Consider the following 14,789-nt stretch of genomic DNA (forward strand, 5'->3'; position numbering starts at 1 on the left):
ATACTACATTAGTATTTAAAGACACAACTTAGTGTCAGCTTTGTTTTATAGGTGACAAAGTAATTATTACAGGTATGAAAAAACTGCAAAAATGTAGACAAAAAAAAGTGAAATGAACTAATAATAATTGTCACACTAGACTAGACTTATAGACTTCCTTTTTAGTGTCATTCAAATGTCAACTTTACAGTACAGACAAGAAGGAAATGTGGTTGCATTAGCTGGTTGCAGTGCAGGATAAAAGAGCAATAAGGTGCAGATATAAATAAATAGATTACTGTGCAGATAAATATATTGCACTTTTGCATATGCATCCACGTTTATGGATGTATGTTATATTGTCCTTGTATTCCAGACAGTTAATCCATTTTTGGGGGGGAATTGAGGGGATTATTATGATGCGTTCAAGAGTCTGACGGCCTGAGGGAAGAAACTGTTACATGGATTTTTGGTGCCGTGACTCTTTCTAGAGTCCAGCAGTGAAAACAGTCCTTGGTGGGGGTGGGAGGAGTCTTTGCAGATTTTCTAAAAAAAAACCCTGGTCAGGCAGCACAAAGCTGATCCTTAAATATGTCTTACTTATATATATGTCAAATACTTTGACTTTTCAGTTTATGACCCTTGTTGGAAAAAGTTTGGACACTGTTAGAATAATTATGTGTAAGTTATCACACAACTCTTATACTTAAAGGCCGTCGCTATAGTTATTATCAATTGTGCTGAAGTTGTACTTTTCTATCTGTGCAAAGGCACAACCTCGCAATCTCGTCTCGTATCAGTGTTTGTGTCCAGACCCGGCCTGCTGACTGCCAAGGGCGAACATCGAGTACCTGGATGCAGACAAAGCAGAGACAGTGATGTAACCAGGGTCCTCCCAAATAAATAGAGGAGCACGTGGGCTGTGCCTTAGAGCGTAGGTTGGAACTGTAACTGAGTGCACAGCCCAATACGTCTCTCCTCATTGAGCCAAATTGAACTCTGTCTCTGCATGATTCCTTGCTTCTTGTCTGTTTAATAGATGTCATCAGTGTTTGAACCTGACAGACACCCCTGACTTATCAAATTGTCACTTTTTTTTCCTCATTGCATCACAAAATGTGGCTCTTTTTTTTTTTTTTTTTTATACATTCTTACTGTTCTTTTGTTACCCAAAAATATGCTGAACATGTTTTTGCACGGCCAGTAAATTGTCAAACTTTAAAAGACTTGCAATATTTCTGTCAATATTGAAAGAATGAATATGTTAAGTTAGGAAGATAACACGCTTTATTGACGCCTATTATTTCCAGGGCCACATGAAACCCTGTGGCGGGCCCCCCGGGGCCTGGACTTTGACACCTGTGCTTTGAGGCTTCCGAGTTGCCGAAGCGGTCTTACCTCCGGCACATGTGGCAGAGCACTGGGACCAGGGCAGGTGGAACCAGGAGAAGCCCACCTCGTTGTCACCACTGCCTGTACGTTGGATGGGAACGTTGAACTTGTAGTGGATGCCCTGGTTCTGTTCCTGGAGGAGGATCTGCAAGGGCGCACGTCCAATTAGCAAAGATAATCCACTACATCTTCCAACTTTAGCGCTATTGGAAGTGTTTATTTAATGTCAAAAAAGAAGAGACAAAACAACAAAAACAACGTGTTTCGAACACAGTTTGACATTCTAACATGTCCGAAAAGGAATAGGAAGAAGAAAAGCTTATTTAATCCTACTCCTTTTCCTTCTAGAAATAACTTCTAACACATTTGTTCACTTCCTTTTTCAAACATCAACACAACAACAAATAAACAAACCATCCCACGGAGATTTTGATGGGCCGGCGATCTGTGCTATGAATGCCCCAAAATAATAATTATGTGAAAAAAAAATTCATTTTTATGTTAGCATAATAACATGCTAACATTAGCAAGGGAACAGTTAGCATACTTATAAGATGGCACTAAGCATGAAAATCCAAGATTTTTTAGGTTTAAACCTATAAAATGAGCTAAATTGCTAGCAAAAAATGTTCGCATGGTAACGTGCAAACATACTTCCTCATCCGGGTCACGGCACCAATAGATTAGAGTACCGATCGAGAAGGAATATTAATATTGGTATCGATAAAATTATAACGATATACATCTCTACTGGCTGGCCTCTAGGACGCACTAAACCTCAATCTCATCCGGGTCACGGCACCAAAAATCCAAATTGGACATCCTACCCCGCAGTGTGATTCCTATTCGAAATTACAGCAAAGCAAGTGTTGTGTTACCATGTTGCTGGTACACAACCTATTGTGCTAATAACAATATTTTAAAAATATCTTTAATTACACAAATTGTATTCCGTACCGATTAGAGTACCGATGAATACCGGCATTGAGAGGGAATATCAATATTGTTATCGATAAAATCATAACGATATACATCCCCACTGGCTGGCCTCTGTTCCACTCACCCCACCTAAACCTCAGTTTCATCCGGGTCACGGCACCAAAAATCCAAATTGGACATCCCACCCCGCAGTGTGATTGTAATCGAAATTACAGCAAAAAAAAGTGTTGTGTTACCATGTTGCTGGTACACAACCTATTGTGCTAATAAAAATATTTTTTTAACATTCTTAATTACATAAATTATATTCAGTTCCGATTAGAGTACCGATGAATACCGGCATCGAGAAGGAATATCAATATTGGTATCGATAAAATCCTAACGATATACATCCCCACTGGCGGGCCTCTGTTCCACTCACCCCCCTAAACCTCACTCTCATCCGGGTCACAGCACCAAAAATCCCAATTGGACATCCTTCCCCGCAGTGTGAAGGTATCACATATAGTACTGATTATAGAGTACCGATCGAGAAGGAATATCAATATCGGTATCGATAAAATCGTAACGATATATACATCCCTACCGGCTGGCCTCTAGGACGCGCTGAAACTAACTCTCATCTGGGTCACGGCACCAAAAATCCAAATTGGACATCCTACCCCGCAGTGTGATCACATATAGTACTGATTAGAGTATCGATCGAGAAGGAATACCAATATTGGTATAGATAAAATCATAACGATATACATCCCTACTGGCTAGCCTCTAGGACACGCTAAACCTCACTCTCATCTGGGTCACGGCACCAAAAATCCCAATTGGACATCCTACCCCGCAGTTTGAGCGTTTTCAAAATTACAGCAAAGAAAGAGTTGTGTTACCATGTTGCTGGTGCACAACCTAATAAAAATGCTAATAAAAAATGCACTTTTTCACATCTTTATTAGCAAAAATCACAAATAGTATTGATGAATACCAGCATCGAGAAGGAATATTAATATTGGTATCGGTATCAATAAAATCCTAACGCTATACATCCCTACTGGCTGGCAACCAGGACATACTGAAACTAACTCTCAGCCAGGTCACAGCACCAAAAATCCAAATTGGACACCCTACCCCGCAGTGTGATCACATACAGTACTGATTAGAGTACGGATCGAGAAAGAATATCGATAAAATCGTAACGATATATACATCCCTACTGGCTGGCCTATAGGACACGCTGAACCTAACTCTCATCCGGGTCACGGCACCAAAAATCCAAATTGGACTTCCTACCCTGCAGTGTGATCGGAATCGAAATTAGAGCAAAGAAAGTCTTGTGTTACCATGTTGCTGGTGCACAACCTTTTGCGCTAATAAAAATGCCGATAAAAAATGCATTTTTTTCACATCTTTATTAACACAAATCACATACAGGAGTGATTAGAGTACCGATTGAGAAGGAATATCAATATCGGTATCTATAAAATCGTAATGATATATATCCCCACTGGCTGGCCTCCGTTCCACTCACCTCCCCCTACACCTCAATCTCATCTGGGTCACGGCACCAAAAATCCCAATTGGACATCCAACCCGCAGTGTGATCACATACAGTACTGATTAGAGTACCAATCGAGAAGGAATATCCATAAAATCGTAACGATATATACATCCCTACTGGCTGGCCTATAGGGCACACTGAACCTAAATCTCAGCCGGGTCACGGCACAAAAAATCCCAATTGGACATCCAACCCCGCAGTGTGATCACATACAGTACTGATTAGAGTACCAATCGAGAAGGAATATCGATAAAATGGTAACGATATATACATCCCTACTGGCTGGCCTATAGGACACGCTGAACCTAACTCTCATCCGGGTCACGGCACCAAAAATCCAAATTGGACTTCCTACCCCGTGGTGTGATCTTTTTTTTAAATTATAGCAAAGAAAGTGTTGTGTTACCATGTTGCTGGTACACAACCTATTGTGCTAATAAAAATGCCGATAAAAAATGCATTTTTTTCCACAACTTTATTAACACAAATCACATATAGTACTGATTAGAGTACCGATCGAGAAGGAATATCAATATTGGTATCGCTCAAATCCTAACGCTATACATCCCTACTGGCTGGCAACCAGGACACACTGAATTAACTCTCATCCGGGTCACGGCACCAAAAATCCAAATTGGACATCTTACCCCGCAGTGTGATCACATGTAGTACGAGAAGGAATATCGATAAAATCGTAGCGATATACATCCCTACTGGCTGGCCTCTAGGACACGCTGAACCTAACTGTCATCCGGGTCACGGCACCAAAAATCCAAATTGGACTTCCTACCCCGCGGTGTGATCGGAATCGAAATTAGAGTAAAGAAAGTGTTGTGTTACCATGTTGCTGGTACACAACCTTTTATGCTAATAAAAATGCCGATAAAAAATGATTTTTTTTCACATCTTTATTAACACAAATCACATACAGGAGTGATTAGAGTACCGATTGAGAAGGAATATCAATATCGGTATCTATAAAATCGTAATGATATATATGCCCACTGGCTGGCCTCCGTTCCACTCACCTCCCCCTACACCTCAATCTCATCCGGGTCACGGCACCAAAAATCCCAATTAGACATCCTACCCCGCAGTGTGATCACATACAGTACTGATTAGAGTACCGATCGAGAAGGAATATCGATAAAATCGTAACGATATATACATCCCTACTGGCTGGCCTATAGGACACGCTAAAACTAACTCTCATCCGGGTCACGGCACCAAAAATCCAAATTGGACTTCCCTACTCAGCAGTGTGATCGGAATCAAAATTAGAACAAAGAAAGTGTTGTGTTACCATGTTGCTGGTGCACAACCTAATAAAAATGCCGATAAAAAATGCATTTTTTCACATCTTTATTAGCACAAATCACATATAGTGCTGATTAGAGTACCGATCGAGAAGGAATATCAATACCGGTATCGATAAAATCGTAACGATATATACATCCCTACCGGCTGGCCTCTAGGACACGCTGAAACTAACTCTCATCCGGGTCACGGCACCAAAAATCCAAATTGGACATCCTACCCCGCCCCGCGGTGTGATCTTTTTTTTTTTAAATTACAGCAAAGAAAAGTGTTGCGTTACCATGACAACCAGGTTCTCTGTGGTGGCCCCGAGAGCCTCCAAGTACTCGGGCTCGTCCGAGGGCCTCCTGTAGTGGAAGGCGGTGCCGGCGACGTCGAACTTCCTCGGCCAGTCGATGGTCCAAGCGCCGTTGATGTAATAATCGTCCCCTTCGGATTTCAAAGCTGCGCCATCAGAGACAAAAAGAGGAGACGTGGGGGAAAAAAAGAGGCTGAGAAGGAGCAGCAGGTGGACACAATCACGGGGGCGTGATGTCACGGGCCTGGTTCTACGCTCACGTGCAGCGACACGTACTGGCGTCTAACTCGGGAGCCTTCAGGTGAAAGCCCAGACTAATCTGGTGAACGCCGTCCTGCCTGGTTGTCAAAACAAAGCTGCGTCTCCAAGCACAACACACGTGTAAAAAAAACATCCAGCGGCGTCCAAACGCCGGCTGGCTGGCTTGCTCCCGGACTCCCGTGCAGGTGTTTACGACTCCGACACGGCGCCTTTGGCACGTCTGGCGCCGTGTTACAAAAGTATTACAAAAGTATTCCAACTCACCGATGTAATTCTTGGAGACGGTGACCTCTCGGACCTCGATGTGGACGGAACCTTTGGGGATGTGGACCACCTCCATGTAGCCTGCGAGAGACCTGCCGTTACTTTCAAGTCGCGGGAAATGTCAAAAAGAAGGTTGGAACGGAGGACACGACGGGCACGCTCGGTATTTTTAGACCCTGGACCGGTCCTACCTTACGTTAGTGTTCCTAAATGGCAACGCCAACGCATAACGTCACAATGTAAAGTGAAAAGGCTGAAATGTTGATGATAATAAAACAAGGTTTTTTATTAGCCTTGTTAAAGAACAAAATGGACCCTTTGATTTATTTTTGGACACCCCTGCTTTGTTGGATACTTCATCGCAATTGAAAATATTAATAATTAAAATGCGTAGTAATTGATGTACGTGTTTTCAAATTTATGTTTATTACATTTCTTATTTTTAGAATTTATTTTGTATTATAATTATTATTATTATTATTTTATTGCCTCGTCGTGAGTTTCCATTTGTTTAAGTCAGCGGTTCTCAAACTTTTTGGGACCAGAGACCCCATACAGGAGAGAACATCTCCCAAGGATTAAAAATATGATCTGCTATTTGTACTATTTACTACATAAATCATTTTGCCGACCCCCAGTTTATGGCTCACGGTCCCCTATAAATGGCTACTTATTTACAAATAGATTAAAATATTTTGGTAATATTATTTTATTATGTTATATATCTATTAGAATATTATTTTATTGTGTTATATATCTATTAGAATATTATTTTATTGTGTTATATATCTATTAGAATATTATTTTATTGTGTTATATATTTATTAGAATATTATTTTACTGTGTTATATATTTATTATAATATTATTTTATTATGTTATATATTTATTAGAATATTATTTTATTATGTTATATATTTATTAGAATATTATTTATTGTGTTATATATTTATTAGAATATTATTTTATTATGTTATATATTTATTAGAATATTATTTTATTGTGTTATATATTTATTAGAATATTATTTTATTATGTTATATATTTATTAGAATATTATTTTATTATGTTATATATTTATTCTGTTATATATTAGAATATTATTTGATTGTGTTATATATTTATTAGAATATTATTTTATTATGTTATATACTATTAGAATATTATTTTATTATGTTATATATTTATTAGAATATTATTTTATTGTGTTATATATGTATTAGAATATTATTTTATTATGTTATATATTATTAGAATATTATTTTATTGTGTTATATATTTATTAGAATATTATTTTATTATGTTATATATTTATTAGAATATCATTTTATTGTGTTATATATTTATTAGAATATTATTTTATTATGTTATATATTATTAGAATATTATTTTATTATGTTATATACGTATTTGTTAGAATATTATTTTATTATGTTATATATTTATTAGAATATTATTTAATGTGTTATATATTGATTAGAATATTATTTTATTGGGTTATATATTTATTAGAATACTATTTTATTAATTTGTAAGCGCACGCTTGATGTAAAGTGGAGTATTTACCAATTCCCACACCATATAAACCATATATTGGGGCGGTAGGGCTCGGTTGGTTGAGCGGCCGTGCCAGCAACTTGAGAGTTCCAGGTTCGATCCCCACTTCCGCTATCCTAGTTACTGCCGTTGTGTCCTTGGGCAAGATACTATACCCACACATGTTTAAATGTAACTTAGATAATGGGTTTCACTATGTAAAGCGCTTTGAGTCACTAGAGAAAAGCGCTATATAACTATAATTCACTACCTTAGAAGGACAAATATGTTTAGACCCCCCCCCCCCCCCCAAAAAAAAGCACTTCACCTCCTCGAGGCAGAGACTCGTTGAAGAAGCCCTCGGTGGCCTCGCAGGTGCTGCCGTCGCCGCCGCACACCCGACAGCGGTCCTCCTTGGCGTCGGACGCCAGGACGTTGTCACACCCCACGTGCTGAAAGAATCACATTTGACAGGTATGTTCACTTTGGTTGGTAACTCATAAAACATTAGCATGGTAACAGTAACGTGTACACATACTTCCTAATCCGGGTCACGGCACCAAAAATTCAAATTGGACATATTTCAAATTACAGCAAAGAAAGTGTCCTTAATAATTAAAATCCCTTCACTGGCTTCCTTATTGAATACAAAGTCTCCCTACTAACCCACCAGTGCCTCCATGGAAATGACCCCCTCTACCTCAAACAACTGCTCACCCCCAAATCCTCCACACCACACCTCCGCTCCGGACAGACTAACCTCTTCCAACCTCCGAGGACAAAGCTACGAACAATGGGACACCGGGCTTTCTGCTCCGCCGCTCCCAGTCTGTGGAACGCTCTCCCTGACCACCTGAGGGCACCACAGACTGTGGATGCTTTTAAAAAAGGCTTAAAAACCCTTCTTTTTGAAAAATTCCAACACCAACCATTTCAACTCATTCAGACTATTCAAGTTTTTTACCATTTTCCAAAAAAATTCCCGCTTTTCCCGAAACTCCAGGAATTCCGTAATACCATTTCTCGATTCAACATGTTACTACTTCAACATTTCTCGACCGATTTGAAAAATTCCAACACCAACCGTTTCAACTCATTCAGACTATTCAAGTTTTTTACCATTTTCAAAAAAAAATTCCCGCTTTTCCCGAAACTCCAGGAATTCCGTAATACCATTTCCCGATTCAACATGTTACTACTTCAACATTTCTCAATCGATTTGAAAAATTCCAACATCAGCAACTTCAACTCATTCAGACTATTCAAGTTTTTTACCATTTTCCAAAAAATTCCCGCTTTTCCCGAAACTCAAGGAATTCCGTAATACCATTTCCCGATTCAACATGTTACTACGTCAACATTTCTCGACCGACTTGAAAAATTCCAACACTGACTATTTCAACTCATTCAGACTATTCAAGTTTTTTACCATTTTCCCAAAAAATTCCAGCTTTTCCCGAAACTCCAGGAATTCCGTAATACTATTTCCCGATTCAACATGTTACTACTTCAACATTTCTCGACCGCTTCGAAAAATTCCTACACCAACCATTTCAACTCATTCAGACTATTCAAGTTTTTTACCATTTTCCAAAAAAATTCCCGCTTTTCCCGAAACTCCAGGAATTCCGTAATACCATTTCTCGATTCAACATGTTACTACTTCAACATTTCTCGACCGATTTGAAAAATTCCAACACCAACCGTTTCAACTCATTCAGACTATTCAAGTTTTTTACCATTTTCAAAAAAAATTCCCGCTTTTCCCGAAACTCCAGGAATTCCGTAATACCATTTCCCGATTCAACATGTTACTACTTCAACATTTCTCAATCGATTTGAAAAATTCCAACACCAACCATTTCAAATCATTCAGACTATTCAAATTTTTTACCAATTATAAAAAAAATCCCGCTTTTCCTGAAACTCCAGGAATTCCGTAATACCAATTCCCGATTCAACATGTTACTACTTCAACATTTCTCGACCGATTTCAAAAATTCCAACACCAACCATTTCAACTCATTCAGACTATTCAAGTTTTTTTACCATTTTCCAAAAAAAATTCCCGCTTTTCCCGAAACTCCAGGAATTCCGTAATACCATTTCCCGATTCAACATGTTACTACTTCAACATTTCTCGACCGATTTGAAAAATTCCAACACCAACCGTTTCAACTCATTCAGACTATTCAAGTTTTTTAACAATTATGAAAAAATTCCCGCTTTTCGTGAAACTCCAGGAATTCCGTAATACCAATTCCCGATTCAACATGTTACTACTTCAACATTTCTCGACCGATTTGAAAAATTCCAACACCAACCATTTCAACTCATTCAGACTATTCAAGTTTTTTAACAATTATAAAAAAATTCCCGCTTTTCCTGAAACTCCATGAATTCCGTAACACCATTTCCCGATTCAACATGTTACTACTTCAACATTTCTCGACCGATTTGAAAAATTCCAACACCAACCATTTCAACTCATTCAGACTATTTAATTTTTTTTTTTACCATTTTCAAAAAAATTCCCGCTTTTCCCGAAAGTCCAGGAATTCCGTAATACCATTTCCCGATTCAACATGTTACTACTTCAACATTTCTCGACCGATTTGAAAAATTCCAACACCAACCATTTCAACTCATTCAGACTATTCAAGTTTTTTACCATTTTCCAAAAAAATTCCCGCTTTTCCCGAAACTCCAGGAATTCCGTAATACCATTTCCCGATTCAACATGTTACTACTTCAACATTTCTCGACCGATTTGAAAAATTCCAACACCAACCATTTCAACTCATTCAGACTATTCAAGTTTTTTACCATTTTCCCCAAAAATTCCCGCTTTTCCCGAAACTCCAGGAATTCCGTAATACCATTTCCCGATTCAACATGTTACTACTTCAACATTTCTCGACCGATTTGAAAAATTCCAACACCAACCGTTTCAACTCATTCAGACTATTCAAGTTTTTTAACAATTATGAAAAAATTCCCGCTTTTCGTGAAACTCCAGGAATTCCGTAATACCAATTCCCGATTCAACATGTTACTACTTCAACATTTCTCGACCGATTTCAAAAATTCCAACACCAACCATTTTAACTCAGTCAGACTATTCAAGTTTTTTACCATTTTCCAAAAAAATTCCTGCTTTTCCCGAAACTCCAGGAATTCCGTAATACCATTTCCCGATTCAACATGTTACTACTTCAACATTTCTCGAACGATTTGAAAAATTCCAACACCAACCATTTCAACTCATTCAGACTATTCAAGTTTTTTACAATTTTCCAAAAAAATTCCCCCTTTTCCCGAAACTCCAGGAATTCCATAACACCAATTCCCGATTCAACATGTTACTACTTCAACATTTCTCGACCGATTTGAAAAATTCCACCACCAACCATTTCAACTTATTCAGACTGTTCAAGTTTTTTACCATTTTAAAAAAAATTCCCGCTTCTTCCGGAACTCCAGGAATTCCGTAATACCAATTCCCGATTCAACATGTTACTACTTCAACATTTCTTGACCGATTTGAAAAATTCCAACACCAACCATTTCAACTCATTCAAACTATTCAAGTTTTTTACCATTTTAAAAAAAATTCCAGCTTCTTCCGGAACTCCAGGAATTCCGTAATACCATTTCCCGATTCAACATGTTACAACTTCAACATTTTTCGATCGATTTTAAAAATTCCAACACCAACCACTTCAACTCATTCAGACTATTCAAGTTTTTTACCATTTTCAAAAAAAATTCCCGCTTTTCCCGGAACTCCAGGAATTCCGTAATACCATTTCCCGATTCAACATGTTACTACTTCAACATTTCCTGACCGAGTAAAGTTTAAAATATGCATTTTTTTTCCTGTCAAAATTGAAAGAACGAATGCATTTAGTAAAAAAAATTTTAAAATCTAAATTATTTTATTGCAACCCATTTTTCCCAGGCTTTCGCAGGCCACATAAAATGATGTAGCGGGCCACAACTGGCCCCCGGGCCTTGAGTTTGACACCTGTGGCTTAGCACGCCGGGGGGAGGTCGCAAGCTTTGAGCTGTACTGAAAAGCAAGGATGGTTCGGGTTACCATTTTGTAAAAGACCCTTGACAACGGGAACCAACTAAAAGGCCACACCCGTGTGGTGCGCTCACCTTACACTCGCCGTTGATGCATATGTCCAGAGAGTCGGCCTGACAGCGGGTGCCGTCCACCACGGCCGGGGTGCGCTCGGTGTAGAAGTTGTAGCCCTCCGCCAGGCAGTTGAGGGCGCACGCTTTGACGCCGCCTGCGACACAACACTTTGTTTGCACACCAAAGTGGAAAGGTGTGGAATGGAAAAGAGCTGGAAAGAGACTCACCGCCGGTGTAAGGCTTCCAGTTGTAGTACTTCCCACGGAAAGGCATGCTGTCGAAGTCGCCGCACTGCTTCTCTCGGAAGTCGCGCGATCCCGACGCACAGGCCTGCGACGCACACACCACAGAGTCGGTGGTCCAGCACAGCAGGGGGTATTAAGTGACCTCACCTGGCCTGACCTCATCTGACTGGACTTGACCTGGTCTAAGCAGACAGGATTTGACGTGGCCTCACACTAACTCAGAGGTGTCAAAAGTTATTTTCACTGAGGGCCACATGGCAGTTATGTTTGGCCCCAGAGGGCCTCTTCTAACATTGAATACTATTATTACGTAATTTTTTTATGCATCCTATTTCTAGATTTTTTTTTTAAAACTAAATAGTAAAAAAAATATGGTAAGTTGCAATAATTTCACCTCAAAATTAAAAAAACTGCAATTTTAAAGTAAAATTTTGGCACCTGAAAAAAAAACAAAAAAAAAAACTGGCAGCTCAGTTGCCAGAATTTTACTGTAAAATTTACATTTGTTTTTTTTACTGTAAATTAGAAAAACTGCAATTTTACAGTAACATTTTGGCAACTGAAAAAAAACCCCAAAAAAACTGGCAGCTCAGTTGCCAGAATTTTACTGTAAAATTTACTTCTTTTTTATTTTACTGTAAATTTAAAAAATTACAAATCTACAGTAAAATTTTGGCAACTGAAAAAAAACACACAAAAAAACTGGCAGCTCAGTTGCCAGAATTTTACTGTAAAATTTACATTTGTTATTTTTTTACTGTACATTTCAAAAACTGCAATTTTACAGTAAAATTTTGGCACCAGAAAAACAAAACAAAAAAAACTGGCAGCTCAGTTGCCAGAATTTTACTGTAAAACTTACATTTGGTTTTTTTACTGTAAATTAAAACTGCAATTTTACAGTAAAATTTTAGCACCTGAAAAACAAAACAAAAAAAACTGGCAGCTCACTTGCCAGAATTTTACTGTAAAATTTACATTTATTTTTTTTACTGTAAATTTAAAAAACTGCAATTTTACAGTAAAATTTTGGCAACTGAAAAAAAACAAAAAAAACTGGCAGCTCAGTTGCCAGAATTTTACTGTAAAATTTACATTTGTTTTTTTTACTGTAAATTAAAAAAACTGCAATTTTACAGTAAAATTTTGGCACCTGAAAAACAAAAAAACAAAAAATGGCAGCTCAGTTGCCAGAATTTTATTGTAAAATTTACATTTGGTTTTTTTTACTGTAAATTTAAAAAAACTGCAATTTTACAGTAAAATTTTGGCAACTGAAAAAAAACAAAAAAACTGGCAGCTCAGTTGGCAGAATTTTACTGTAAAATTTACATTTGTTTTTTTTACTGTAAATTACAAAAATTACAACTCTACAGTAAAATTTTGGCAACTGAAAATAAACAAAAAAAATGGTAGCTCAGTTGCCAGAATTTTACTGTAAAATTTACATTTGTTTTTCCATCCATCCATCCATTTTCTACCGCTTATTCCCTTCGGGGTCGCGGGGGGCGCTGGAGCCTATCTCAGCTACAATCGGGCGGAAGGCGGGGTACACCCTGGACAAGTCGCCACCTCATCACAGGGCAAATTTGTTGTTTTTTTTACTGTAAATTAAAAAAAACTGCAATTTTACAGTTAAATGTTGGCACCTGAGAAACAAAAACAAAAATGGCAGCTCAGTTGCCAGAATTTTACTGTAAAATGTACATTTGTGTTTTTTACTGTAAATAACAAAAACTGCAATTTTACAGTAAAATGTTGGCACCTGAAAAACAAAAACAAAAAAACTGGCAGCTCAGTTGCCAGAATTTTACTGTAAAATTTACATATTTTTAAATTTTTTACTGTAAATAAAAAAAACTGCCAATTTTACAGTAAAATGTTGGCACCTGAAAAAAAAAAGCAGCAGAGTCGGTGGTCCAGCACAGCAGGAGGTATTAAGTGACCTCACCTGGCCTGACCTCATCTGACTGGACTTGACCTGGTCTAAGCAGACAGGATTTGACGTGGCCTCACACTAACTCAGAGGTGTCAAAAGTCCTTTTCACTGAGGGCCACCTGGCAGTTATGTTTGGCCCCAGGGGGCCGTTTCTAACACTGCATACTATTATGACGTAATTTTTTTATGCATTTTATTAGTAGATTTTTTTTTAAACTAAAATGTAAAAAAGTTATGGTAAGTTGCAATAATTTCACCTCAAAATGTAGTGTATATTACTGTAAATGGAAAAACAGTACTGCTGTTTTTATGGTTAAAAAAAGGCAGCTCAGTTGCCGGAATTTTACTGTAAAATTTACATTTATTTTTTTTACCGTAAATTTAAAAAACTGCAATTTTACAGTAAAATTTTGGCACCTGAAAAACAAAAACAAACAAACTGGCAGCTCAGTTCCCAGAATTTTACTGTAAAATGTATATTATTATTTTTTACAGTAAATTAAAACAACTGCAATTTTACTGTAAAATGTACCTTTTATTTTTTACTGTAAATAAAAAAAACTGCAATTTTACAGTAAAATTTTGGCACCCGAAAAACAAAAACAAAAAAAACTGGCAGCTCAGTTGCCAAAATTTTACTGTAAAATTTACATTTGTTTGTTTTTACTGTAAACGGGGAAAAAAATGCAATTTTACAGAAAAATGTTGGCACCTGAAAAAAAAAAAACCTGGCAGCTCAGTTGCCAGAATTTTACTGTAAAATGTAGGTTTTTTTGTTTTTTTTACTGTAAATAAAAACAATTGCTATTTTACAGTCAAATTTTGGCACCTGAAAAAAAAACAAAAAAAACTGGCAGCTCAGTTGCCAAAATTCTACTGTAAAATGTACATTTGTTTTTTTTACTGTAAATTAAAACTGCAATT

The 14,789-nt window shown here is 37.5% G+C and overlaps 1 protein-coding gene across 1 annotated transcript in view; it reads right to left on the reverse strand.

Annotated features, from left to right (window-relative positions):
- adamts6 (ADAM metallopeptidase with thrombospondin type 1 motif, 6) overlaps nt 1-14,789 on the reverse strand; it is a 144,353-nt gene that overhangs the window by 34,223 nt on the left and 95,341 nt on the right. Inside the window, exons 15-20 of the mRNA XM_062057354.1 lie at nt 11,909-12,011; nt 11,702-11,835; nt 7,866-7,989; nt 6,003-6,083; nt 5,460-5,623; nt 1,378-1,516 (exon numbers count right to left, since the gene is read on the reverse strand). Coding sequence (XP_061913338.1) covers nt 1,378-1,516; nt 5,460-5,623; nt 6,003-6,083; nt 7,866-7,989; nt 11,702-11,835; nt 11,909-12,011 — 745 coding nt within the window. The remainder of the gene's footprint in view (nt 1-1,377; nt 1,517-5,459; nt 5,624-6,002; nt 6,084-7,865; nt 7,990-11,701; nt 11,836-11,908; nt 12,012-14,789) is intronic.

Source organism: Entelurus aequoreus, linkage group LG08 (genome assembly GCF_033978785.1).
Source record: "Entelurus aequoreus isolate RoL-2023_Sb linkage group LG08, RoL_Eaeq_v1.1, whole genome shotgun sequence".
NCBI lineage: Eukaryota > Metazoa > Chordata > Actinopteri > Syngnathiformes > Syngnathidae > Entelurus > Entelurus aequoreus.